The sequence below is a fragment of the Urocitellus parryii genome, chromosome 7, assembly GCF_045843805.1.
Source record: "Urocitellus parryii isolate mUroPar1 chromosome 7, mUroPar1.hap1, whole genome shotgun sequence".
Taxonomy (NCBI): Eukaryota; Metazoa; Chordata; class Mammalia; order Rodentia; family Sciuridae; genus Urocitellus; species Urocitellus parryii.
In genome coordinates this window covers 8,843,004-8,869,685 of record NC_135537.1, presented here as the reverse complement: position 1 = coordinate 8,869,685, position 26,682 = coordinate 8,843,004, and the positions used below count along the sequence as shown (strand labels likewise).

General features: G+C 56.8%; 1 protein-coding gene across 2 annotated transcripts in view; it reads right to left on the bottom strand.

Moving 5' to 3' along the window:
- Positions 1 to 2,760: 2,760 nt before the first annotated feature.
- Ndrg1 (N-myc downstream regulated 1) overlaps positions 2,761 to 26,682 on the bottom strand; it is a 50,612-nt gene continuing 26,690 nt past the window's right edge. For both annotated transcript variants that reach the window (XM_026407650.2, XM_026407657.2), the window contains exons 4-16: positions 24,363 to 24,468; positions 22,677 to 22,797; positions 20,672 to 20,734; positions 19,909 to 19,969; positions 18,912 to 18,998; positions 16,546 to 16,602; positions 13,891 to 13,994; positions 13,019 to 13,075; positions 12,034 to 12,085; positions 10,912 to 10,959; positions 8,932 to 8,967; positions 7,444 to 7,495; positions 2,761 to 4,615 (exon numbers count right to left, since the gene is read on the bottom strand). In XM_026407650.2, coding sequence (XP_026263435.2) covers positions 4,374 to 4,615; positions 7,444 to 7,495; positions 8,932 to 8,967; positions 10,912 to 10,959; positions 12,034 to 12,085; positions 13,019 to 13,075; positions 13,891 to 13,994; positions 16,546 to 16,602; positions 18,912 to 18,998; positions 19,909 to 19,969; positions 20,672 to 20,734; positions 22,677 to 22,797; positions 24,363 to 24,468 — 1,086 coding nt within the window. In that variant the 3' untranslated portion in view covers positions 2,761 to 4,373. The remainder of the gene's footprint in view (positions 4,616 to 7,443; positions 7,496 to 8,931; positions 8,968 to 10,911; positions 10,960 to 12,033; positions 12,086 to 13,018; positions 13,076 to 13,890; positions 13,995 to 16,545; positions 16,603 to 18,911; positions 18,999 to 19,908; positions 19,970 to 20,671; positions 20,735 to 22,676; positions 22,798 to 24,362; positions 24,469 to 26,682) is intronic.

Sequence of the window (26,682 nt, the reverse complement as noted above, 5' to 3'; positions counted from 1 at the left end):
AAATCAGAAGATGGATGGTTGGAGTCCTTTTGGGGAGAGATCCTCCAAGCATAGGTAGTTGAAGTTTTGGGGAAATGGAATTTGGAAGAAATGACCTAAGTATTTTTATTATGAAGCGATTTATCCTAAGCAGTATATAGTGGCTGCAGGGAGTGGTGGCACATACCTATAGTCCCCACTAAGGAGTCTGAGAGGAGGATCCCTTGAGCCCAGGGGTTGGAGGCCAACCTGGGCAGCACAGCAAGACCTCATCTCCAAACAATAAAAATACACAGCAGAGATGCCAGCATTCTGCATTCCCCCCACCCCATGGGCAAAATAAAAACGTAAAGACTTCCTCTGTATTCAGAAACCCAAGTTCTGGCTGAATCCGGTTCTTTCAAAATGCAGGACTGAGCAAAACTGGCTTCTGAGCTGAAGGAGCTGGCAGGGACCAGGGCCCCAGGCCCCATCCTCTGATCCGTCCCAACAGCTCCAAGCTCTACTCTGAGCCTCGTTACATGTGGATTTTGCACGATACTGACAATGTGTATTTCTTAGTCCATTTCACAAAGAGAGAGAAAGGCTTCCTGATAATCTTGAGAAAACAAGGAGACAAACTGAGAACCAGATAAAAACATAAAGGTGAGTGGCCCGAGTTGGAGGTGACTGTTCCTTGGGGGACAGAACACATGGCTGGCCTGATCACCTTATGTCCTGGGAACCACCTGATGTTCTACAGTCCCGAGGTGTCAGTGGGAGGTTGCCTGGTCATGAGGGTGCTCAGCCGCTGTTCTAACAGGCGGCGAGGGACAGGGTCCATTTTAGCAAAGACCCGACAAGTTGTTTACTGTTGCTGAGCTTTGGTTCTCTCCTCTGTGGAGCCAGGAGAACTCCTTACAGACAAGAATGAAATGGAGAAAAGCTGAGACTTTCTGACCAGAGGAAGCACATATCTGCTTATTTACTGGGCTGGCCCTGAAAATCCAAAAGTAGGAGGTCACTAGTTTGGGGGAAGGATGCACACAGTGCCAGGCATTGCGGGAGCTGCATGTGCTACCCCTGCCAGGAGGCCCTGCTCCCTTCCACGTGGGGGTGGGGCCGGGCACCCGGGAAGGGCTCCCTAGGAGTGGGAAAGGTGTGATCTCCGTCAGGGCACGTGCTGTCAGTGGATGTGATTGTGCGGAACGGACATAACAGTTCACCTGTCACAGCGACACAGATGCCTCTGGACCCCTGCTGCATGGGGTGGGGGGCAGCGTGAGCCTCAGTCATGGTTGAGTGACACTTGAGTCAAGCTGGGCCAATAGTTTCCTCCCCTAAGAGGCACAAAGAGCCGATTGGTTTCAGTTCCAGAGCTAAATGGTCAGGCTAGCTGGCCCAAGGGCTACCGTTCCATGCTTCAGTGTCATGAGCAATAAACACGAGGAAGGCATGTCCCTTGACATGAAGTGACAAAGGGGGCGTTTCACCTCTGTGGCCCTCCCCTGGAGAAGAACCCTACACAAACCACAGCCCAGGGAACTCCTACTAAACCCCTGGTCAGTGCTGCCCAGGAAAGTCCAAGAGACTGGCCAGCCAGAGGGGCAAGAAGACATGAGGCTAGATGTCAAGGGCGTCCTGGAAGGGACCCCGAGTTGTGTTTGGAGGTGAGGAGTCCCCAGAAGCTCCTGGTGAGGCCATGCGGGAAGGTTCGGAGGAGAAACGATTGGGTTCTGAGAGCCTTAACTGAAGGTGGGTGGGCTGTGGCTGGAGGAGGGCAGGGGATGTGACTGTGGGGTATATTTTGTACCTGGCGACTCTCTCTCTCTGCCTCCTGATCATCAGGTGAGCTGCTGAGCTCGGCCACACTCTTCTGCCATGGTGTTCTGCCACCTGGAGCCCGAGGAATGGAGCCAGCTGTATATGGACTAAGACCTGAAACTCTGAGCCTTCAATAAACTTCCCTCCTCTACAGCTGTGCTGTTGGGTCCTTTAGTCACAGCAGCAAAAAGGCTGACTAACACCCTGGGATAGGAAGGGCAGTGACGCCCCCGAGTCTCAGCTTAGTGAGCAGCAGTGTCCGCTGCCGGCATCGGCTGTGACAATGGTACCACAGTGACACATGGATGACAGGGACATGAAGGGCCTGGCATGTGTCGGGATGCTCTGTACACTTGTTGCAACTGTCTTAAATCGATCTTAGATTAAAAGTTTAGATATAATAGAAAGTTACATTAAAACCTGTCTGTATTTTTTTCTAAATGTACAGTAAAAAGCGAGCTCTCGAGTCGTCGGCTTTGCTCATGGGTGGACTTCGCACATATTTTAAAAAAGACGTTTCCCTCTGACGTTAGATTGAAAAGCTCTACCTTCTCCATGCCCTGTTCACCAACTGCTGGGCATCGGAAATGTGGTAGGTGTGCCTGAAATAGGCCTTGAGGGAGAACTACATCCTGGAGTCTCAGAATGGGCAAGAAATGCTCAAGGTCTGGTTATTCCTTTTATAAAAACGGCCATATTTGGATAGATTGGGCTATATGGGGTGCATTGTTAAAATCAGTCTCCCTGTCTCTTCCTACTCTTTGAATGTGGCTACTAGAAATCTGAAGTGACGTCTGTGGCTGATAGTCCTGCTTCTCCTGGACTGGGATGCTTTAAAGCAAAGGTCCCAGGGGCGAATGAGAGAGGGAGGGCCCTGGGTATCAAGATTGCAATCCCTTCACCGGAAGACTCATCCCCACGCTTGATGTCACACACGACCTCTCGGGTAGAGGAAAGGGACACAGACCACTGCAAAGTTACAAATTTATTGGTCTGGAAATAAATACAAATATCTCATTAAGAAAGTCCTCTGGAAAGACTTGGACAATAGTTTCTGGTCTGCATTCCGCCACTCTGGCCTGGATCCCTGCACGAGGTCAGGGAAGCCTCCGCGTGGCCAGGTGGCAGGTAAACTGAGTCACTGCCTCTCAAGCACCTTGATGGCAGGACTACTTCCTTCTGCCAGCCCGAGGGACCTGGACATCACCAAGGCCCGGCGGCTGATTCTCAATATTCGATTCACTCTGATCAAACTTCCTATAAGAAAATCCACGGTTAGCCAAAATGAAAATCAAAAGGCAGTAGTTCAGGAACTGGACAGCTGTGCTGACGCTGCTCAGGAGAGTCGGTGGCACTGCCCCATTCAGCAGAAGGAGGTTACAGGGGCGGGGAGAGGGGTGGCAGCAGACGCAAGGAAACTCCCGTGGAATGTGTATTCCAGAACCCTCAGTTTTCCCAGCCCACTCCCCACATGAAATCCCATCCCCAACAAGAGCAAAGAGTTCATCTGGAGACCAGTCATGACCCTCGGTCAGAGACATCCAGCTTTCAAGTTCGGATCAACCCCCGAAGTCAACGATTGGAGGCTGGACTTAATCACAGATTCCTGGGAAACAGCCTGGGATCCACAGAAATCACCAGGGCACTGGATCCCAGCACAACCACCAGAATCCCTTAACTTCTAGTCATCGGGGCCCCTCCTGCCCCCCTCCCCACCCTGGAGACCCATCACGGCCAGGGACAGCTGACCGAACGTCTCCCTCCACTCCAGAGCATGAGCTACAAATCTAAAAGATGTTCCCCGTGAACAAAAAGAATCACCAGTCACCTAGGTGGGTGGGAGGCAGGGGCTGCCGGGGAGGCAGACGGCAGGGCTAAAGCCTCTGCCTCCGACATGTGCCAAGGAGCACTCACCCCAAGCTGTTCTATAAATACAGCGGGGTCTGTGGCCGGCTTTCCTGGTATGTTAAAAGGAGACCAGGGCAACAGGCTCCCGTGCCTCAAAAGCTTATGTCTGCACCGACAGTAAAAGCTGACCTCTTCAAGTGAATGACATGGACTTATTTTTCTTAATGTTCAGCCTCCACCTAAATTCCACCTCTTTTTCTACCTTCCTGTTTTGCCTATGTAAAAGAAGTAGCCACACTCCACCTCGTCAGAAATGGGTGGCTTCTAGGACTTGGGCCAGTCTCTCTGCAGTTGGAGAGGAAGCAGGAAGTAGGTGGGCTGGGGACACACCAGGTGGTGGAACCTGGAAGCCACTCAGCTGCTCAGCCCGAGCTGGATTGCAAAGTGTTTGCTGCTGGTTTTTGTTTTGGGCAGCTGGGTGTCTCTGAGGGCGGGTTAAAGAGTGGCAGCCAGGCCACTAGTTAATGAAGACAGGACACAAAGATGCCTCCTTCTGTAGGTCCCCCACTGCCCACCCTTATCAAAGAGGCACCCTAGAGAGACCCAACCTGTCGTCACCAGAGCTCACTCTTACAAAATAAGCTTTGGATTAATACCAAGTTAGTGCAGGGTGCAGGCAGAGGCGGGAGGGGCTGGAGGGGAGCCGCTACGGAGACCAGAGTCCAGGGCGCGGGCGCGGCCGCCTAGCAGGACACCTCCATGGACTTGGGGCCCGCGCTGTTCCCAGGGGCACCCGAGTTGGGGGTGATGTCCAGGTGGGCTCCTTCGCTGGTGTGGGAGCGGCTGCGGGCGCCCTCGCTGGTGTGGGAGCGGCTGCGGGTGCCCTCGCTGGTGTGGGAGCGGCTGCGGGTGCCCTCCAGGGAGGTGACGCTGGAGCCGGATGCGGTGCGGGACCTCATCAGACGGGTCATGCTGGCAGAGGGCACTGGGAAGACAGAAGACAGCAGGTTAGGAGACGGAGACCTCTACAGCGGGACCAGATGGACCCCTGTGGATCAGCCTGGCTGAGTCCTCTTCCCGTCCCATCTTAATCCTCTGGGCTGTCCAGACACTGGCACCTGATGTCTCTGTGTCCATCAGAGGGGGACAGTGAGGTCCAGATGGAAAAGGACTTGCAGCCATCACATGGCGAGGGAGCTGAACCCAGGTGTCAGCTGAATCCCCATTCTGCACTTGCTCAGCGGTGTTGTGACCTGGGAGTGTCCCATTCTGAGCCTCCCTGTCCCCATTTCTAAGGTGGTCCCTCCGTGTCAGCAGTCAGGAGGGTGGACACAGAGGCCAAAGGTAATCCCTGCACCTCAGTGAGGGACAAGGTTACACAGCAAGGTCTGGGCAGAGCTGCTGGCTGTCTGTCTGCTCTCAAAGGCTGCAAGCTTCCAGGGACAAGCGATGGCACTGCCCACTCTCTGAGAGCTTCTCCAAGACTTCAAACGCCCTCGTCCACAGCAGGTGGCTGACAGGGTAGAAAGACATCAGAACAACCCTCCCCACCTGTATGGGCCCACGGAGCATTGTCCCCAATGCATGTCCGCTTGGAACCTCAGAATGTGACCTTACTGGAAATAAGATCTTTGCAGAGATAATTAGCTAAAAATGAGTCCTTCTAGATTAGAATGACCCCTAACCCGGTGGTTGGTGTCCCTACTAAAAAAAAAAACAAAACAGACAGAAGCAAGGGACAGGGCCAGAGTAGATGGAGCTGGAGACTGGGTGGTAGCGCTCACGCCACAGGAGGCCCAGGGGCTGGGCTAGGCAGAGGCAAGGACGGGTTTTTCCCGAAGTCTTTGGAGGGAGCCTGGCCCTGCCAGTACTTCAGCCTTAGACTTTTCACCTCTCAAACTGGAAGAGAATACTTTTGTGTGGTTTTAAAACCTCGATTTGTGGGGGCAGCCCTGTGAAACTCACACCCCATCCAATGGAAACTGCATGGTTGAGGTCGCGTGTGGACAGCGGAGGCCAGCAGCTATGAATGTGTGTGTGGAGGGGGGCACCTTCATTTCATGGGCATGCGGGCTGGCTCTCTATGGCAGACACACACAGAATTCAACCTTGCTGTACTGAATTCCCTCCTCAAAGAGTGAGTTTTGAATCCGGAAGGGATCGGAGTTAACCCCCGACCCATGGCTCCCATGTTTTCCCTGAATCTACTTCTCCACCCCAAATCCGGAAGGCTAGCTGACCCCCCGGGGCTATGGCACCATCCAGTGATGCGGGTTTGCCAAGGTTAGTGCTGCTGGCCCACCACACTAGGCTCTCAGTGAAAGGTGGCTTTCTTCCTCTTGGCCAGAGCCTGGGATTGTAGCTCTTCCTCCTGTTTTCTCCAAGACCCGCAGGGTGCTTTGGCCGGGAGAAGCTGAACTTGGGGATAAAGCTGGAGTAGAAGCTGGCTTGGGGGAAATAGAAACAAAACCTTCCTTTCTCCCTGGAATACATGTTCAAAACAGAAATCCAAGCCCCATGGCAGGTTCCAGGCAAGCCAGCCTGGTTCACATCACTTCCTGCAAAGTCAAGGGAGCCGAGGGGCAGGTGGGCAGGACAGGAGGAGGTTCTGTTGGAAGAGGGCATCCCAGGACATGAGTCCTGCCCCATGCATGCAAATCAGGCTCCCTCCTCTCCACCGAGCTGGAAACCAACCGTGGCCTAGACCCATCTGGAGACCACACTGGTTTACCAATATACTATTTTACTCTTTTAAAAGGAAGAACAGTGTAAGGAAAAAACAAAAGATTGAAATTTCAAGATCTTCCTGGTTAGGAAGAGCACATGAATTGTAATTCCAAGCCATAGGCAAGAAAAAGAGGGAGGACCCTGTTGACGTGCCCACTAGTACTGACCATCTCTGCTGCTGAGCTGGAGAGTTTAAACTGGCCATTGTAAGTCCTGGTCAAGGCCTGGCATTTCTAAAAAAGGGCCCTATGTGTCTGACTAACAAACTGTAGCCATAAAGCAAGAAGGAGCGAGACCTTGACTTAAGCTTCCATGTGTCTTTCCTTTCCCAAATCTAATGATTAGGCAAAGACATTCCATCTCGGCTCTAAGCAACTTCATCACCCACATAGACAGTATTGGTTTACAAAGGGCGCCCTGCCACTGCTTGCTTAATCTCTCCAAGCCTCAGTCTGTGCACTTATAAACGGAGGTCAAGAATCCCTTGTAGGATTACCGTGATGCTTAAATGAGAAAAATAAAGGCTATATTCATCTTTCTCACTACCACTACCACCAGTTCTCCACCTTCATCCTCATCACCACAATGGGTAGACTCTTAGGCAAGTACGTAATCAAAATGCAAAAGATGTTCATCACTTTGCTCTTCATCATGTTCTTGGTGTTTACAGGCACAACCCTCATCTAACCCTAAAATATCCCTATGAAAGAACTGCCACCTTTTCAACAAGCCACTTGTAGTCACAGGCTGCATAATGACGTTCTGATCAACTAAGGCCACCCATGGATGGACACAATGGTGGTCCCTTAAGATTATGTGCTTAGTGATGTCATAGCCCTCTTGCTTTGGATAAGCAGCTGTCTGATGTTTGCCCAGTGACAAATCTGACCACGATGCATTTCTCAGGACGCCTCCTGCCATTCAGCCATGCGTGACTGTAAATATGTCTTTCTCTGCCCTGCCCAGTGTTCAAAGAGCTGAAGCCGGACAAGGTGATACAGAAGTCTCATCCAAACCTGGCCAGCGCCCAGCCTCTCCCCTCCCACCCCTGCCCCTGCCCCTCCACGCCGGGGACGCCACACTCACTGTATCCCATGCCCTGCACAAAGTACTTGAAGGCCTCGGCGAGCTTGGCTGGCTGTGAGAGAGAAGAGACAGAGCAGTCAGTGGCTGGAGGGACAGGTCGCGAATGGCCACCTGCCTGCGGTCACCTTCATGCAGGAGCCCGGCCTCAGCCACCATGTGTTCAGGGGACAAACCACAGAAGTAAAGGAAAAACTGGGGGATAATTGCGGGGCCCAAATTAGCTCTGGCCAGCAAAGAGCACTTCCAGTTCTTTTCCTAGTTGAGTTACATGACCTGTCTGGCCAGCTTCTTCTATAAAGTGTGGGTGGCATGCCCACCTACGGCCTCTGTGGGACCACACTGGACAGTGCTGTGCCCAGCATCAGGACTGAGCTGCAGCAGCGTCCCATGACTCACTGTGCCCGGGGACCTGTGGCATCAGCTCACTTACTCTGACATCTCAGGAGGGTAGTGCTACTGTAGGACGTGTCCCAAGCCACAACTAGTACAAGGTGGGTCCTGCAGATGGACCCTGAGGTCTCCAACCCCAGAACCCATGTCCTCAAGGCAGCTCACAGTCAGTAGCAGGAGGGAAGGATGGATGGAGGATGGGCTGAGGAATAGTGGATAGATGGGTAAAAAAATGGATGGACGGGAGGAAGGAAGGATGGACAGACTATGGATGGAGGGTGGATAAAAGCAAAACAGGACTGATGGAAGAAAGGAAGGAGGAGAGAGAGATGGACGATAAAAATGAAAACAAGAAAGGGTGGAAAGAGCTGGCTGCACCGTGGCTGGGTGGACATCTGAACTGGGATGGGAAGGGAAGGCTGAGGCCGAGCTGGGTTCTCAGCTCCTCAGGTGCCTGGTTCTGACGTAGGAGGTGAACACTCTAGGTCAGGGGAGGTGCGCAGGCTCCAGCCAACCCGACCCTGAGACCCTGCCTGCGTCTGCTCCTCCTCTCTCCTCTGCATCAGTGACAGGTCCCTGCCCCACTCCCCACACCTCCACCAGCTCCTGTCGCCAACCTACAAAGACCCAAATGACATTGGGCTACGCAAAAATTGCCCTCTGGGATTTGAGTGACAATGGGAAAAGGGGCAGTTGTATTAGGGTAGCACACAGGGGACCTCTGTGTCTAAGACGGGAAATTTGCACACATGCGCCATTTGGTGTCCAGTCCTCTGTCCCTCTGCTCTGGGCTTGGGCTCCCTGGGAAGCCTGCGATCTCTGGGACAGGCACACGGATTCTGACCCACGACCACCAGGCTGTGGGCCCCTGGCACGCCCGCACCTGTGAGCCCCCGCAGCCTCACTCCTCAGGGCTTGCAGGGGAATCAGGGAGACCTCAAGCATAAATAAGCATGTGACAGACAGACAATAACACGGCCATAGACCGGCACCCAGCGGCATAGTAGGTAGTGAGGGACCAGGGTTAACAGGGTCACCCAGGGAAGTGACCTCGGCCAGGGAGTGGTGACCTTCAACACAAAGCCAGGTGGCACTCACCTGGGAGATCTGCGGGAGGCCGCCACAGTCCGCCATCTGGAAGGGAGAGAAGCTGGTTAGTGCCCATACCTCACCCAGGCAACCTGTGCTCTGTGAGCCAGAGCCACACAGGCACCCAGTGCCCACTGTCCACAGGGGTGACTAGGGGTGGCACGCCCCACGACCCACCAGGCAGGACTACTGCCCACCCAGGCCTGCCCTCCCAGCAGCCAGCTGTGCCCCCTTGGCAACATGACTGGCGGCTCAGGACAGTGCCAGGCCTGAGGCTGGGCCTGGAGCTCACATCACTCGTCCCCAGACACAGGAGGTCCCAGTGTCCCACCAGGAGGCAGAGCCTGGCCCAGAGAGAGTCCAGGAGCCTGCTAGACTGGGCCAGAGTCTGTAAGGGGTCACTGCAAACGGCCTGTGGACACACGTCCCTGCAGATGGCTCAGAAGGCTTCATGTCCCCCGGCCGGCCACCCTCCAGAAACGCTCTTGACTTCCAAATGAATCACCAAGCCTAAAGCCATCGCCACATTCACAAGGCCATTTGGGTCCCTGTGAATCCCCGAGGTGGCTGAGCAGGGCTGGGTCTCCAGGGAGCAGTGTGGGAGCTGAAGGAAGATGAGGCTGCTAAGAGGTGACGGCCGGGAGGCTGAGGCCATCCTGGGCCCGGGATCCTCGAGGCTACCTTCTGAGCAGCGCCACCTGCCATGCCCCTTCACCTGGGCATCTCACAGCTCCGTGAGAATTCAGGTAGAACTGGGCTGGGGCAACTCTGCGGAGCAGGTGCACAGTGGAAGGATCTTTCTAGAACCATGCTGAGGTGGTTCTGATCCTGCATCCACCATCAAATCAGCCTCCTGCTGTCACTCAGGCCACCTGTCCTTTGTTGTGGGTTGAACTGTGTCCCCCAAAGTACCCTGAGTGGGACCTCGCTTGCCGATGCGATGAAGCCAAGCTGAGGTCATGCTGGATCAGGGTGGCCCTACAGACCACTGTCCTTAAAAGAAGGGGGGATCCGGATGCCCATCAGGGCCACCCAGCCATATGATGATGGAGGTGACCGAGACCCGAGCGCGCAGGCCGAGGAAGGCCAGGGACTGCCAGGGACTAGAGACCACCAGGCCCCGCAGAGCCTCAGACAGGGCGGGGCTGCCCACACCCTGAGGTCGGCCTGCCAGCCTCCACAACAGGGAGGAAATGAGAATCTGCTGTTCTCAGCCACCTGGTTCATGGAACTTGGTCACGGCAGTCCCCAGAGCACAGCATAGGAAGACTGGCTAAGCGACTGCCAATCTTGCAAGTTCCTTTTGAGGGGATCTTGAAGGAAAATATAGACAAAGAGCCCAGCGCAGGAACCAGACCTTCCCATTCTACCTTGAAAGATTGGTGCGAGGGACAGTGGCCTCCAGCAGCCACCTTCATGTCCTTCCCCCCAGGTCCCTCCCGGTCACCTGCCCTCCACGGGTACACCCAGATCGGGGACGCCCCGCAGGAAGGAGCCTACTTTTGTGCTGTCCCCAGGTGAGGCTGCCACAGAAGGGAGCTTTGGCCGTTCAGGCAGCTGACCCCCAGGGTGCCAGGGCATGGCAGGGGGGCCACAGGCCCTGACCCAGCTCCAAGAGGCAGGTGTGCGCAGGGGACTCCCTGGAGGCAGACTTGCCCTTCCTTGGCCTTGGGGACATGTCCTCAAAGGACAGGCAGAGCCCTGGGGAGCATCCTGCCCCAACCTGGGGAGCGCAGAGACCCCTCCAGGACATTCCCAGCCCAAGCCTCCCTGAACCCACAACCCCAGCCCCAGAGGGGGATCCGGGTCTACTCATCTCTGCAGCCTCAGGCCACCTGCCAGTGCCCACAGAGGTCTGTAAGTCATCCATCAAGCCCTGACTTCTGTGGGTTTTGGTGCCACTTTGCCCCAACCAGGCCCAGCCCCACTTTGCTGAGCCCCTGGGAGTTTCTCAGGAGGAAACAATGCAAAGCCCACTGTTCCCCGTACCTTGAGGAGGGTGGTCTTCGTGGGATCCAGTTTTGAGTTGCACTCCACCTGGGTGACGGGGAAGAACTTGGTCAGATTCTACCTGACGCCAAAGTCAAAGCCCTCCTCCTTCCCTGTGCTCTGTGCCACCACCAGAGGCTCTGTGCCCCTCGTGCTGAAGAATGAATGTGGGCTTTGGGGTTAAACAGATGTGGTTTAAATCCTAGCCCTGCCATGGCTAGCCGTGTGGCCTCGGGCAAGTAGTTGAACTTCTCGAGCCTCCATTAATGGGGACAGCATCTTCTTTCAAAGAGCTGTTATGAAGACTAGGCAGAAAACAGAAGATGCTCTAGAAACATCTGCTAAATGAGCGGCCATGCTTAACTAGCCGCTATCGGGGATTCTAGAGTCTTCACATCCCAGTCCTTGTTCTTCCTATTAAATCACATCTACCGAGATGATTCCTTTCTTCCCTTTGTCAGTGGCCCTCCGAAAAGTGGCATCCAAAATTAAGCAGTATAGCTATATTCAAAATTCCTCAAGAAGAACCATCAACCCCCTTCATGTGAACAATATATCTCCATTGATACATCCTGCGATTATCTTCAGTGACTCATGGTTCATTAGAGACACCCAGGTCTTTACTACATTCCGTAGCTTGCTGCATAAGACATGTCAGCAATCTAGGGCTATGACCCCTCTCACCCAAGCCTCCCAGCTCCCAAATGTGGGGTATCCTATAGTTCGAGTCCTCTCTGTCTCCACAGCGCCGAGGTGAGTATTAAGGGGTAAAAGGAGCCAGAAAGCTCTGCCTAAGCCCGATCCCCTGCCACTCTCCCCGCCAGACAACCGGGCAGCAGTGCAGGTGGGAGGAGCCCCCTGACTCCAGAGGAGGGGAGTCCCATGGCCAGGAAGCCAACGTGTTCTGCACACCCATGAAAACAAGCCCGTGGGTGGGGACCCCAGAGAGGAGCCAAGGGGAAAGGCCAGGGCTGGTCTCCCTGCCCAGAGGCCAGGTGACATTTAAACCATCCCCTGCACTGACGGGGGCCAAGAGGTAGGAGCGGCGGGGAGACTGCCCACAGCATCACCAGACGGAGACCCCTGATGACCGGCAGAAACCAGGGGCTGATTGCCACATACCACAGCGTCCACGGCAGGAGAGTTGTCCCCGACCACCAGCAAAGCAGGGCACCTGAGGTCAGGAGAGAAAAAAGGAGTGAGCACAGGTCACACTCCCAGGCCTCCTGGTTTCCCCAGCATCTTGGCTCCTCGACGTCACTCTCCCCAGTCTCCATTCTGCTCTAGTAAAACCGGTGAGTAGTCCTTACACCTCAGTCTAAGTTTCAACCAGAGAAGGTCTGTGTCCTGGAGTTCCTATTTAAAGTGCCCTCTTCTCCATGCAGGCCCGATGGTGCACACCTGTGATCCCAGTGGCACAGGAGGATGGTGAGTTCAAAGCCAGCCTCGAGCAGTTTAGTGAGGTCTTAGCAACTCAGTGAGACCCTGTCTCTAAATAAAATACAAAATAGGGCTGGGGGTGTGGTTTAGTGGTTGAGTGCCCCTGAGTTTAATCCCAGTACCTCCCCAAAAATAAAATAAGAAGTGCCTCCTCCTCAGGGAAGGATGCACATGGCCAGTCATCAAGACAGAGGTAAGAACGGTGTGAAGGATGAAGACAGTGACCTGTGTCTAGTGCCCCAGGGTCAGACCCCATGGTGCATCTGGGGGGCACAGAGACACTGGCACCATGGGTAGGACCTCAGCTAGCTGTGTCCACCTCCTCCTAGACGTGCAGGCTCTCTCAGGGCACTCTGTGCCGTTGGTCACTCCCAGCCACCAACATGGTGGCTCAACAAAGGTGTGAGGTCCACACTGCAGTCACCTCCAAGAATGTGGCTGGCGTTCCTCCTCAGAGACCACTCCCATGGAGCCCCCCACCCTCCAGAGCTGACGCAGCCCCACAGGGAGAGCTCAGCCCCTGGGCAGGACACATGGGGGCCCACGGCCTGCAGGGTCCACCCCGAGGGTGGGAGTCCTGCCAGGCTCTGCAACAGGCCCCGGAGCAGCCACAAGCAAGATGACAGGCAGCGGGTGCCACCTGCAAGGGTGGGGAGGGGCCACTCACTGAAGGGTGACGGTGTGGGTTCCTGGCATGGGACGCTCAATCTCCAGGTCCCGGCGGCTACGGACAGGAAAGGCATCGTTAGCATCAGCAGACCCGACCCTGGAGAAGCCCTGGGGGTCCCACTACTGGCCTCTGGACACACCCACACCAAGACCTGCGTGAGGTCATGTGGCTGTCAGGACACCACCGCCTCTTGGTGGGCACAGAAGCAGTTAAGGGGAACTCAGGGCTCCTACATTCCCAACAGAACCCACCTCATTTTGTCCCACGTTACTGTCTTTTAATAGCACCACAAATCATGCCCTCCATTACCGAGGGACCCTATCTCCCTGTGCCCCTGGTCAGAGTCCCCACCTGACAAATGGACCAGCCTCCCCATGGTCCCCAGCCTCCACTCGTAACCTGAGTCCTGTCTCACCCACCAACCCTGAGGTCTCTACGTGGTGGCCGATGATCTCTGAAAACCCAGGCTTGCTCTTTCTGCTGCCTGTGGCAAAGTCTCCAGTGGCTTCTCAGTGGTGTGAGGTCCACACGGCCAGCTCAGCACCCAGAAGCCTCCCTGATTCCTCCCACCAGCCTGTGCTTCGCTGCTCTCTCTGTTCAGCTCCCAGTGCCCTTCCTGAAGGTCAGCCACATGGACCTTCCACTGGTATGCGGTGGCATCTTCCTGGACAAGGGACGCTCCCTTGGGACAAAATGTCTGGGGTAGAGGCTCAGACCCTCACCAAGCTTTCACACCCGGTGTCCTTACCAGGCGGCCCTGCCCTGTTAACTAGGAGCTCAGACCCAGGGCCGGCACCCTCTGGGAACTCCAAGCCTCCTCTGCCCCCCTGGTTCCCAGCCTGCAGCAGGGGCTGCGGCGGGCGCGGTACCTGTTGTAGGCATTGATGAACAGGTGCAGGTTGCCGGGGTTCATGTCGTTCAGGATGTGCTGGCGGTAGGTGTGGACCACCTCCACGTTGCTGTGCATTTCCTCCTGCGTTTGGAGAGAGGGAAACAGGCTCAAGGCGCTGCGGCCTGGGCGGGGCACGGCTCTGCCTCCTCCAGGTTATTCAGGCACAAAGTGAATCCAGGAGATCCGGTGGAGCCCAAGGAGGGCCTGAGGAATGCAGTGGGCAGCACTGGGTTGTGAGGACCACAGGCAGCAGGGGGACCAGCCCTGGAAGGCACAGCCCAGCCCAGGACCCCCGGCTGGGGAGTCTCAACTTGAAGGCAGGCCCCTGGACAGAGAGCTTGGTAACGCCAATGTCCCTCTTTTGGGCAAATCCTTTAACCTGTCTGGGCCTCAGGTGCCTCAAAAGTGTGTGTTTTGGGTGGGTGGGGGGCTGCATGCTGCCTACCTCACCAGGCATAAGACCCCAGCAAAGGGTGCACAAAGTCCTTTGCAAACCAGCCAATCTGATGCAAATGTCAGCAATTACTCTTGGAGGGAGTTAAAGTTTTTATACTTGAAAAATCAAAACCATCTCCTGCACTAGGAAGTCACTGGAAAGAGGGGGAGTCTTGTTCCCAGCCGACAGCCAAGCGCGACAGAGGTCCGCTGAGGCCTCGCTCGCTGGCTGCTTTCTGAACAGGAACATGATTTGGGACAAACAGGCCATGTGCTGCTTGGTTTCCAGTGCGTACAGTGACAGGCGCTGTGGTTGTCATGAAAGGATCTGATGTGACCAGGGGCAAGCAGAGCAGGGCAGAAGAAGAAAGAAAACCAGCAACAAGCCCCGGCTGCTGAGAGTGGTTCACAGTCACTGGAGCAGGAAGGAGGCCAAGAGGCTATTAAAAGAAAAATCAGGAAATAGTTCCAGGAATCGAGCTGGGATCTCTGATGCAGTCAGACAGGTGGCAAGGGGAACAGGAGACTCCACGGCCCGACCTCCCGGGCTCCAAGCTCCTGGTACAGTCAGGATGGACGCCTGGGCTGCATCTCTCACCTTTCCTTCAGGGAACCAGAGATGCTGGCTGGGAATTAAGAATTCCTAACATGCTCAGGGCAGAGGAAAGGCCTCTCCAACTGGGGTGAACCACAGAGGAAAAAGACAGCTGTAGCCTGCCAAAGAGTGGCCCCCAAAGACGTCCACATCCCCCAGTACTTGTGGGCATTACTTAGGAAAAGGGTCTTTGCAGATGTAATTAACTAAAGGATCATCCCAAATCCATGGCCAGTGTCCTCAGCAGAGCACAGAGAGGGAGAGTTGAGCCAGGCAGAGTCCTCCTGGGCCATGTGCAGATGGAGGCAGAGATCAGAGTGAGCAGACACAGCAAGGAAGGGGACCCCTGGAAGCCAGGAGAAGTGGGGAAGCTCCCCAGGGCCTGTGCAGGGTCAGCAGCCCACCAACGCTCGGCTTCAGCCTCCATCTCTGCACCGGGAGAGGGTGGCTTCTGTTTCTGGAAGTCCCTTGGTATACAGCAGCCACAGGGAACTGGCCAAACCTGGTGGACACCCCTCACCAACCCCCAGGCAGGACATCTTCTGTTGCCCTGGACTCGGGAGGGCACCAGACAGTCACGTGCGCTAGCCCAGGACAGCACAGACAGTAAACAGACAGGTCACCTCGGGGCTGGGAGACCAAGGGTTTCCCCAGGCCCTGGATTTGCACCCAAGCACACAGTACAGCACCCTAGGCTGCCAGCCCTGGCGACGGCGAGGGAGGTAGAGCCCAAGGCAGAGGCCAGGCTGATCACTGCCTGCCATGGGCCTGGCTCTGCCCTCAGTGAGCCAACTCTGCAAACAGTAGCCCATCTCAGAGCCAGGCAAGAGCACAGGTGGCCAGCAAGGGCAGGATCACAAGAATGGACATTGGAGACAGACTCATGGGTTCCAGTCCTCACCATAGTGCGCCCCGGCTGTAGGACCTTACATAAGTCACTCAACCTCTCTGGTCTCGCTTTTCCTCATCCGCAGACTGGGAATGGAACAGTATTGATCCCAGAGATCACAGAGCTCCAGAGCAGATTCGTGAGCCAACACTTGCAAAGCCCTTAGGGCCAAGCCCGGCACCCAGCTAACCCAGGACAAGTTTGCTGTGGACTTTATCTGTAATAACCCCAAACAGAGAAGAGCCCTAAGATCCATAAACAAGTGAACAGAAAATAAACTGTTCCATCCAGAGGAAAGCCACTCACACAGGGACAGAAGGAAGCACGGACGCTCCAACGGCGTGGGCGGATTTCTAACTAATCACCAGAGTGAGAGGGGCAGACCAGGGAAAGGAGCACGCGCTGTGTGGCACCCTTCCCACAAGTCCAGGGACACAGACTGCCCTGGGGAGACAGGAGCAGAGCAGCGCTGCCTGGGAGGGTCACCAAGGGCACGAGGAAGCGTCCCGGGGAGACGGAGACGTTCATTATCTTGATTTCGGTGATGGTTTGACAGGTGTTCGCACACACCAAGTTTGTAAAACAAAATACGTGCTGATTACCGTTCTTCAGAAGAGGTTTGCAAAAGGCCTGTGTTTAAAGAGGGGAAGAAGGGCCCAGGAGAGAGCTGGTGAACACCACAGGTCACCTGTCCGCCAGGCCACGCCACTCACCTTCCCAAAGAGGTGGGACACAACCATGTCTGGCAGGGCTTGGGTCCATCCAGAGATCTGCAGAGAATCAAAGCAGGGGTGTAAGAAACCAGGGTCCACCGCAGTGAGGAGGTCAGCAGAACCCCACTGCCCAGGGGAGAGCGGCACTGCCGGGTCCCCAGCCTTCGGGTCTTGAGGACACCCCCCTAGAGTTTGGAAGGGGGTTGGTCCCCAGAGGCCCGTGTGTCAAGGTTTGGGCCCCCACCTGGTGCTGCGAGGAGGTGGTGTGGCCTTCAGAAGGTGGGGTCTAGTGGAAGGTCCTCAGGACACTGGGTCGTGCCCTTGAAGGGGACCATGGGACCCTGGTCTCTTCCTCCCTTTTATCTGTTGCCTCCTGGACACAAGGCAAGCGGCTTTCCTCGGCCACAGGCTCCCCACCATAGTGTGCTGCTCACCACAGGCCCCAATCAGGAACCGAGGTCCCCAAAGCCGGGACCTGAGAGCAGAAAGTCTGTGGCCGGACGGAGTGGCCGAGCCTCCCCCCATTCCCTGCCTCAGAGCCCCGGGCTCGGCGTGCACAGAAGTGGGGTCTGAGCTCCGAGCTTCCCAAGCCAGCTCCGAGCTTCCCAAGTTCTCAGCAAAGAAGCCCCTGCACCCCTCTTCTGGACACACACTGAGCCTCCTGGGCCACACCCCAGGATCCGCTCAGCCCCGACTATCCCTCCTGTGTCACGCTCTGGCTCTCTTCCTCATGTCAGTTTCCTTTCTCTGAACTGACTGAGGTCACCGAAGACCCTTCCTCTCTCCCCTCAGCAACAGGCTGTGCATGTGGCAGGAGCTCCGTGAATGCCACCTTACACCAGGCACTCCATAAATGCTATGTATACTGTAGGGGCTCTGTAAATACTGAGGATGGAGAACAGGCTCCGTGAAGGTGCTGACTTCAGCAGCAGCAGGGACTGATGGAGGGAGGAGCCCTTGCCCTAGGGTCCCGGCTGCCCCTGCTGTCACCTCCCATGATGTGGTGCTGTGCATCACAAGACCGGCGAGGGCTACGGGAGGCAGTCGGCACCCGGCCTGACACGCAGGCCAGACCCAGGCCGCCGCACCCAGGTCGCAGCTCCCCAGGGCTGGGGCTGAACAGGAGGACAAGGTGCACAGAGCAAGGCCACGGTGTGCCTCCTGCTCCAGTGGGCCATGTCCCTAGCCTCCACGCCTGGCTCACAACAGCTGTCCAGAAGCCAAACTGGCCAGCCAGAATGTCACTTCCTCTGCTGGAAAATCTAATAAAAACCAGGGCATGGGCCACACTCCTGCAAGTCACATCACCCAGGAAGTAGGGCGGGCCCGAGGGAGAAATGCACAGGACAGCAGAGGACTGGGGGGGTGGGGTGGGGACCGCGCGACCCACGAGCCCTGTCCCCACAGCCACCCCAAACTTGGCAAAAACACGCTTTCACGAGACGCTGGGTCACCCCAGCCTGACAGCTTTGTGCGAATTCATTCAGAACTATCCCCCCCTCCTTGGCAGACACTGGGGCCTTTATGGGAAAGAAAGGAAGGAAAAAAAACAACAATCATCATTTTAAAAAGATAAACAGGGAACCTCAGGGCAGCAGCCAGGGCAGGGCTCCCGGAGACAGCTCAAGCCACTTGGCCTGCAGGCAGCTGTCCTGTGGCTCAGGCCTGACTGTGCCCCACTCTGGCCCAGAATCCCCAGCCCCAGGGATAGTCAGGCCAGGGACCATGGTGTCCAAGTGCTATACACCCAGTCCCAGATGTGCCCCTAGCTTGTGTGACCTAGACCTTTACTTGACCACTCAGACCCCAGTTTCCTCTTCTGTGAAAGTTTAGGAGAACCCCACCATGAGCGTGAAGTGAGGTGAGACAGTCGACTACAGGAGGGCACGGCAGGTCCCAACTCGGGTGAGCCAACTACCTCGGTGAACCCGGGGCACAGCCACGGCTCCCAGACACGTCAGGAATGGAACCCAGGAGTCCCTAACCACTGAGCGACATTCCCAGCCCCCTCTACTACTTTTTCTCTTTTGAAACAGGGTGTCACTAAGATGCTGAGGCTGGCCTCCTGAATCACTGGGATCATAGGCACGTGCCGTGGCACCCAGCAGTACATGGATTCTTAAGAAGCTTTTGTCTTGTTCGTCTCAGGAAGATGGTTCGTCAAGATATTCAACAGTTGAGAGAAGCCGAGCATGTGACAGGAGCCCAGCAAATACTTAAGAATTGAGCTATTCTTATGGAGCTGGCTGGGGGACCCCTGTCCCTGTGGCACCCCTGGCTTAGACAGCTGCGCCAGGCTGAGGCTGTGTGGCCCTGTCCCTCTGCATCTGGGCCCCCACCAGCCCTACCCTGGCCCCCAGCCTCACCTTGGAGGCCGCCCAGTCCATCCAGCCTTCTGCACAAGGGTTCACGTTGATCAGGACGAGGCCCTCCACCATCTCGGGGTTGTTCAGCTGCAATTAGAGACACGAGGTGAGTCAGCCCAGCAGTCTGAAACACGAGGAACCTGGGGTCAAACGGACGCTTGAGAGGAGCACCCAGGAAAGGGCCAGTGGGGGGCACCAGGACAGACTGCTGCTCTCCGTCCTCCACCAGCCACTGCCCAGGCAAAACTAGACCCGGCCTTCGAGAGAGCAGAAGGAGGATACAGCAGGAGGAGGCCAGCCCTGCACTGGGCAGCCTGGGCTGGTCCCTGCGGCTCGCTGGCCTCAGTCCCAGCTGTCGGAGGGGTCAGCAACCCACCCAGCACACAAATCAGGCAGGCAGGGAGACATCTGCAACTCGCTTACTCCTGGGACACACGCATGTACACAGGAGCCACTTGAGACCTCTTATTAACCGGCTCCGAGCCAAGATGGCCAGACATCTGCGTTCGGGCCACATCCCCAACCTCCAGCAAACCCCAGCCAGTATCAGGCATCAAAACACCCACGACTGAATAAAGTGGGTACACGCATCCTCAAAAAAACTGTTGGATGATGATACAAAGGGCCCAGGAGCACTTTCCACGGGCTCAAGGTCCCAACGGTGGCAATGGTCCTGCTGCCACGGGAGAATGGGGCACAACTCGGGAGGGGCCCGTCCTGGGCACGAAGGCATGGGCCCTGGACGGAAGAGCGTGCCCAGTGCATTGTTTCAGCAAAGGAAATACAATGACATAAAATAAAAGCCTCGGGTCTGTGCGCAAGAACACACGTCACCCGCACACGAGGGCTGGGCAGCCCCGTCCCAGGGCTCCCTTGGGGACAGGAAGTACAGCGCATTTATTTTCCCCTTTTGGTCTTTTCAGTGCTTTTCCAAATGCCTCTCTTAAATCTTGAGTGAATTTTATTCAAACGTAGTATCTTCTATGCCAAGACTCACGGCAAAGCGGGTCAGGATGTAGGCGCCCGCTCCTGTGCCCATCCCGATGACGCTCTTCAGCCTGCAGGCGGGAGGGAAGGGTCAGGTCTCAGGAGGAAAGAGTGAGGAGCCTCAGCACGGCCGCACCGTCCCCTTGTCCCTAAGAGCCCCCTCTCCTCGGTGTCTGTCCAGTGCAGTGAGGGCACCCTGACGGCCCAAGTTTAAGACTCCACGGAGACCAGCAGCCTGGACCTGCCCCTGCCCCTGTTCTGGGTGGCCGCCGAGGCTCCGAGAGAGGCCTGGCACCCACAGGAAGGCCACAGAGGTGCCGCTTCCTCCCTCTCCTGAGCTTCATTTTGGATTCTAAAATTTGGAATGAAAGCAAATTGGACCAGAACCAGGAGATAGTATCAGCCTAACTTGAAAGGCTCAAGCGGGACAGAAGGGAGCACTGGCAAAATAGGAGTCTGCACAGAGACACTGAGGTCAGGCAGCCCCATTCCAGAACGTTCCATGGAAGAGACTAGGTAGAGGAACAGCAGGCAAGGGCAGGATGGGGGTGGGGCTGCCATTAGTGCCATAACTGCGCAAGAAGAAAGGCTCAGGTCCTGCAAGGCCGAGGAGGGTGTCAGGAAGAGCGGGCTGCACGCGGGGCGCCTGCCTGGCCTCTTCTTTCAACTCCTAGCTGCACTTCAGAGGCCAGGCCAGGTCAAGGCCAGGGAAGAAGAGGAGGCTGGGCCAGCCTCCTCTGCAAACTGCGGGGGAGGTGACCTCTCGCTCTTACCCGAACTGCTGAAGGACCCCGGGCAGCATCTCGGCCAGTTGATCCATAGAGGGGTACATGTACCTGGGGGAGACGTGGAAGGCAGGAGGTGAGAGCCGGACCCACTACGGCTCACCCCACTCACCCACCGTGGGGCAGGCCCCACCGGCTGCCCCAGGCTCGCTACCCCAGCCAGCGTCCCCCGTTTCATTCTGTCAGGATGACTTTTTATGAGCTGCGTCCTCTGTCCCGGGTCCTGTGGGAGAGTCCCCAAAGACTCTACGAGGCTGCTGCTGTGGGGACTATAAACGTCGCTGAGTGTGACAGGCCCCTTGGCCTCCCAAGACCAGTGGACGGTTGGCCACAGACAGCTATCTCCGGCTTTGGAAGGAAGCGTCGGCATGGGCTGGACAGCCACAGCCTCCGTCTCCGGGAGCAGGAACTGGGACAGGCGCGGCCAGACACACGCCCAGCTCTCGGGAGGCCACAGGAGACCATGTGAGCTGGACAGACATGGCCCAGCCCAGGACCCAGCTGGTGAGTCAGCGGAAACCCGCAGGCATGACACACAGCCGGGCTACAAAGGGAACCCGAGGGCTGAGAGGGGACCAGAGATAGGAAGACCCACTCTGCTCCGGTGGGCAGGAGGGGCTTCTAGGGGAAGTGGCCTGAGGGCCCTGGGAGCCTGGAGAGTGTCAGAGATGCTGTCTAGGCGGGGCCGGCGTGTGCAGACGTCCTGCCACGGCCAGGAAGACTGGACGTGTAACCCCAGGGAACCCAGGGGAGCCTTAGGAGAGGGGCGCAAAGACATCAGGACCCTTCCAAGTGCCACAGCTCAGCCTGGGCCTGAAGCTCCCTGAGGGCCCTGGGGAAGCCGCTTCCACCTGCAGGGCTTCTGCTCCCTCCCTGCTCCCAGGTCTGGTGCAGCAGGGGGACAAGGGGATCCTGGGCAGGGCATGGACTTCAGGGCCAGGAGCCTGCAGGCGTCCCCACCCGGCATGGCTGACTCAGCACCCAGAGGGCCTGGCAGACCCCACGCCCAGGCTCCAGGAACAAGCCAGGTCCCTCCCACCGTGGGCCCCACCCACTCACTCTGGAGTCAACCTAGTGATCTCAGGGAGACCACCCTCCACGATGGTCTCCAGATCCACTGAACAAAGTCCCTGGAGGTGGGCACACTCCTAGGACCTCCCCGGGGAGCTGGAGCGGCCTGTCTTCTAGTTGACAGTTAACTGTGTCCCTTTGTTTCAAAAGATTTTTATCTCTGATCCTACCACAAGGAGTGGGTGTCCCTTCCTTCCTCTCTGTTAAAGGTTGATGATCAAGAACTCTGGCCACTAAGGAGAAAGGACATCTGCCGGTAAATGCCAAGAAGGACTTTCTAGAAGCCTGTAAGCCAAGGAAGCCCCCCCCTCACATACACCAGGTGCTATTTGGGGGCCAGCAAGCCTGGGCATGGCTGCACCAGGGGACCTAAGGAGGGCTGGGCAGGGCCAGCGCCCTGGAACAGGGCAGTCACATGTGCCAAGGACGTGGGTCTCAGCAGACCCCCTCCCCCCAGAGACGTGACCTTGAGCCAGGTGGCTAACCCTCCAGGCCTCTCTTTCTACGTGTCGAAAACAGAGCTCACAACACCAGGCAGAGACCCCTGGCCAGAAAGACGCAGGGCAAAGGGCATTTATAAGTAACAAGTGGAAGCCTGGCCCAAGGAGGCGCTGCATCGGGTCACTGCCTTCCCTCTGTCTTCTCAGCTTTCGAGCTTCTTCCCCCCTGACCAGTTGGTCCTGTCAAACCGACTCCCAGGTAGGTCCCACGCAGGGCGAACCCACCTGGCACGAAGCCAGCCCAGCCAGAAACAGGGGTCAGGGCTTAATGGGCTAAAATGGTCAATTTTATGATATAGGTCTATATGGCCACAAAAATGGTTAAAATAGTAAATATTATATTTTATCATGATTAAAAGTTTTTAAAGCCAGCTCGACACTCCCACCCCCAGACTCCACCCCACACAGAGCCCTGGTCTCACCCCACGGGGAAGGAGGGAGCACCATCCTGCTGGCCAGGGGCGTCCACGTGGCAGACGGCAAAGTGCTGGGTGATCTCCTGCATGTCCTCGTAGTTGAAGAGGGGGTTGTAGCAGGTTTTGTCTGGAGAACAGGCGGGGAAGGGGGAATGGGGAGGAAGTTAGGGGAGGGAACAGTCAGGTGGCAGAGGGCAAAGCACATCTGTTCTGCTACTTCCACTCATACTCAGCAAGGGGACGGAGGACGGGGACATTCCCTGCCCCACTCTGCCCTCCTCTAGGGATAAAGACAAGAGTAAGTCACAGGCAGGGAGCCGGCACGGGGTGGGGACGGCTGTTCATGCAGCGAGTGAATATTCAGCTCCTGCTGGTGCTGGGAGGGGCTCTCCGTCTGGCTCCTGCCCCTCCACAGCCATGTCCTCGTGTCCACCCTACTCCCTTTCTCTCTGGGTCTTCTAGGCCCTCAGCTCTGGGGACTGAGCAGGACACACACCATCTTCAGACAATGGATAAAGCATGGACCCTCCACTTAAGTGGCCTAGGGTGAGGCTGCCAACTGCCCGGGTCCTGAGGCAAAGATGGCCAGTGAACCTTTTCCTGCAGGGCACATGCTGGACTACATTCCCCAAGGTCCTTGTGACCACAGGCTGCCATGTGACTGGGTTCTGGCCAACCACATGCAATGCTCACAGTCTCCTCTCCACATCTGCCGCTCAGACCTCTGAGTCTCCCTCTCTTCTCTCTTGCACCTGCCGGATCACAGGAGCCAGCAGGAGCTGCTGAGGACCCAGGGGGTGGCAGAGCCACTAGTTAAAAGGGCCCCACGTCCCTGAGTCAACGCACGGGACATGTCTCACGGAATGCCTCAACTGTGACGGAGTGAGGACAGGCCCATTCTGGGGGCCGCTTGCTACAGCGTTCAGCCTCCCTAACCCTGGGCTAAGCAGGGGAGCGGCAGATCTGACGCAAGTGCACTGCCTTCTCAGAGACCAAGGAAACAAGGTGAGGTCTCCAGAAGGACCTGGCCTGGGACCTGGTACATGATGGACACGAGGGACAGACGGGGAAGTGCAGGGAGCATGAAGGGCAACCTGGCTTCCAGCCGCTGACCTCGTCCCCGCCCCGAAGGCTCACCAGCTGTAGGAAAAGGTGGAAAGGAGGCCGTTCTCCACCCCCAAAGAGCACCCCCCTGCACACTCCAGCTCAGACGGCGCCTTCTGACTCACCGCAGAAACTCACCCCTGTTCCAAGTCACGGTAACAGGGGCTAGCTCCTCTTTTACCCCTCTATGAAAAACTGGCCACCCACACGGTAACACTATCTGGTCATGTAAAGAATTCAAGGTCTAAGCCTTCAGAGCAGCACCGTCCACCACAGCCCAAAGCAGAAAGGGCCCTGTGTCCAACAACTGGAGGGCGGAGAAACCAACGTGGCACGTCCATTCAGTGGAACATTACCCAGCCATAAAAGAAGGAAGCCCTGATCCAGGCAGCAGAGGGCCCCGGGGCTCCTGTGCCAGGACAGTGCCAAGCCCCCCAGAGTGCGTGCAGGGCTTCCCAGTGCGGCGGGAGATCCTCCCCAAACAGTCCCCAGAAGTCCCCCAAGAGGAAGCAGCCAGCTCCAGCCCGTCCTGGGGGACCAGAGGGCCAGTGACCACCCAACCAGGGAACCAGGATCCTCGGAACTTACGGTTCATGCCAATGTCGTGGTACGTGAGGATGACAGGCCGGTTTCCCTTGGGGGTCCCACACAGCGTGACGTGCAGGGAGCCATGTAACGTCTCAATGTCCTGCTCCTGAGGAGAGACGGCAGACAGAGGCCCATCACGTGGGGTCAGGGAGCCAGCGTGCCTCCCAGTGTGTCGGAGGAAGCTCCGAGCACCCCTCTCCTGTGGCCCCAGAGCCTTGAGTTTCAGGCAGCAGATTTTTCTGGCTAGAAACCACACCCAGAAGAAGAGGGAGGGAGGGAGGAAGGGGAGGAGAGCTCCAGGAGGAGGCAGAGGAAGGAGTCCGATGCCCACCGTTGTTAACTGCACAAAACGCAGGGGAAGGGCGGTCCCGTGGCCTTCTCTGCAATGGACTTTGTTTTCTCCACCCAGAAAACGGAGGCCATGGCAGCTGAGCTTCCTGTCTACCGTCTCATGCCTCACCTGTCCCATAGGTTAGTCCCCCTGTGATGGACGTCTGATGATTTGGGGTTGCCCAGAATTCTCTTCCCATTTCCCAGCTCAGCCTCCAGTTTCCTTGGGAATTCACCCCATTCTCTCCCCAGGAGGTCTGTGATGCTCACTCCTGCCCCCTGTTTCACAGTCCAAAGCCAATTCCTGAACTCTACCTCCCTGTTGGTCACAAGAACACGAGCTGGGTGAGGCAGATCAGAGCTAACTACTGCAGAAGTGGATGGGACAGGACAGAGCAAGGCTAGGAGGGCTGGATCTACAGCAGCCATATTGTTACATGAGGGTGAGGGCCTGCCTGAGGAAAACCCAGGCAGACCAGACACAGAAAAGAGAGGAAAGAGCTCTCAGCATTGCTGTCTACCACCTGGAATGGCTAAGTGGACCACAACTTCCAGCCCCATACAAGCCATTTGGGGTGGACCAAGAGTCCTGAATGATACCATGTCCCTCCTCCTCCTCTTCTCCCCCAGCCTCACAGAGTCAGGTGGCTCCTCTCCCAGGCATGGCAGTTCCCCCAACTGCTTGCTCAAGCAGCCTCCCCCTGTGGCCCCCACTGTCCTTATACTAAAGCCAGCCACTAAGATGGGACCTACGTCAGTCACTGCCTGGTTGTGGAAAGAGGAAGCCCAGAGTTCACAGCCTCCTGTGGGACAGGAAGGGCTGGTGGGCCACCACCTAGGAGCCCTCTCAGCTTGGGCACCTGGACCCCACTGGTAACGTGGAAGGTCGTCGGTCCCCCCTCCTGGGGATGGTGGAGACGCAGAGCATACAGCAGGTGGCGCTGTGCGTACGCTCTCCTATGAGGCCCAGAGACCCAGCCACACCACTGTCTACACAGGCTGCGCGGATCACACCTTGAGGTCCCAGTGAGACTGAAGCCGGTTCAACTGCAGCCAGCCAATATGCCAGGCTCCCTCAGTCCTTAAAGTAGATAAGAACTCACAAGCTACAGGAGGTGGTGGGTCCCAGGATGGCAGGGACCTGGGTCGCGGGAGCTGAAGGAGAGGACTGTGGCCCCCAGGGGGCGGTGGGAAGAGCCAGAAAGGCTGGAATCCATAAAGCCAGCAGTTCCCCAACCGGGAACGGACCCCCAGGCCCCCCCTCAAGAGGATGGAAGCTCAGTATCACTTTAACCAAAACATGAAAATCCTGTCCCCATCCCAGGCAGAGGGGTGCAGGGACTCCCAGCAATCACCTCACAGAAGCAAAGCCGGCCAGCCTGGGGCCACCACGGTGCCTGGTGGAGGGGACTGACCCTCCCAGGGTGCAGAGGGCCTGCCAGGAGAGGGTGCCCACACAGGCCCAGGACAGAGAAGGCTCCCTGGTAGTGCCCAGGCCCACCAGGACAGGGTCCGCCTGGCCATCTGCCTTATCACCCCCCAGGTAAGTCACTGGATACCAGAGCTCTCCGTCTTCCTGTCCCCGTCCTGTTTGGTCAGGGCCCAGCACTTCTTTCCTCCCATAACAAGCTGGAAAAATCCATGGCCTCGGAGCATCGGCCCAGCCCAGTGGAGCCCCAGATCATCTGTGGGCCCTGAAGCCGTCACGGGAACAATGGCTCATTATGGGGCCACATTCTTTATTGTCTCCCAGGCTGACCCACAGGGCTCCTTCTAAAAATAGGCCAAGCCGGGCAGTCCCCTAGGCCTGCTGACCTCGGGGTCCAAGTCTGCATTCCACCCTGCCCCATCGCTCTGCGCCTTGAGGTCCTCACCTCTCCACCTGGGCTCCTAAAGGTGGAGACCACCACGCGGAGTAGGGCAAGCCCCCAGCGGAAAGGGGGTCCTTGGCACATGCAGCACAGAGCTGAGACAGGGTGGCAGAGCTGGG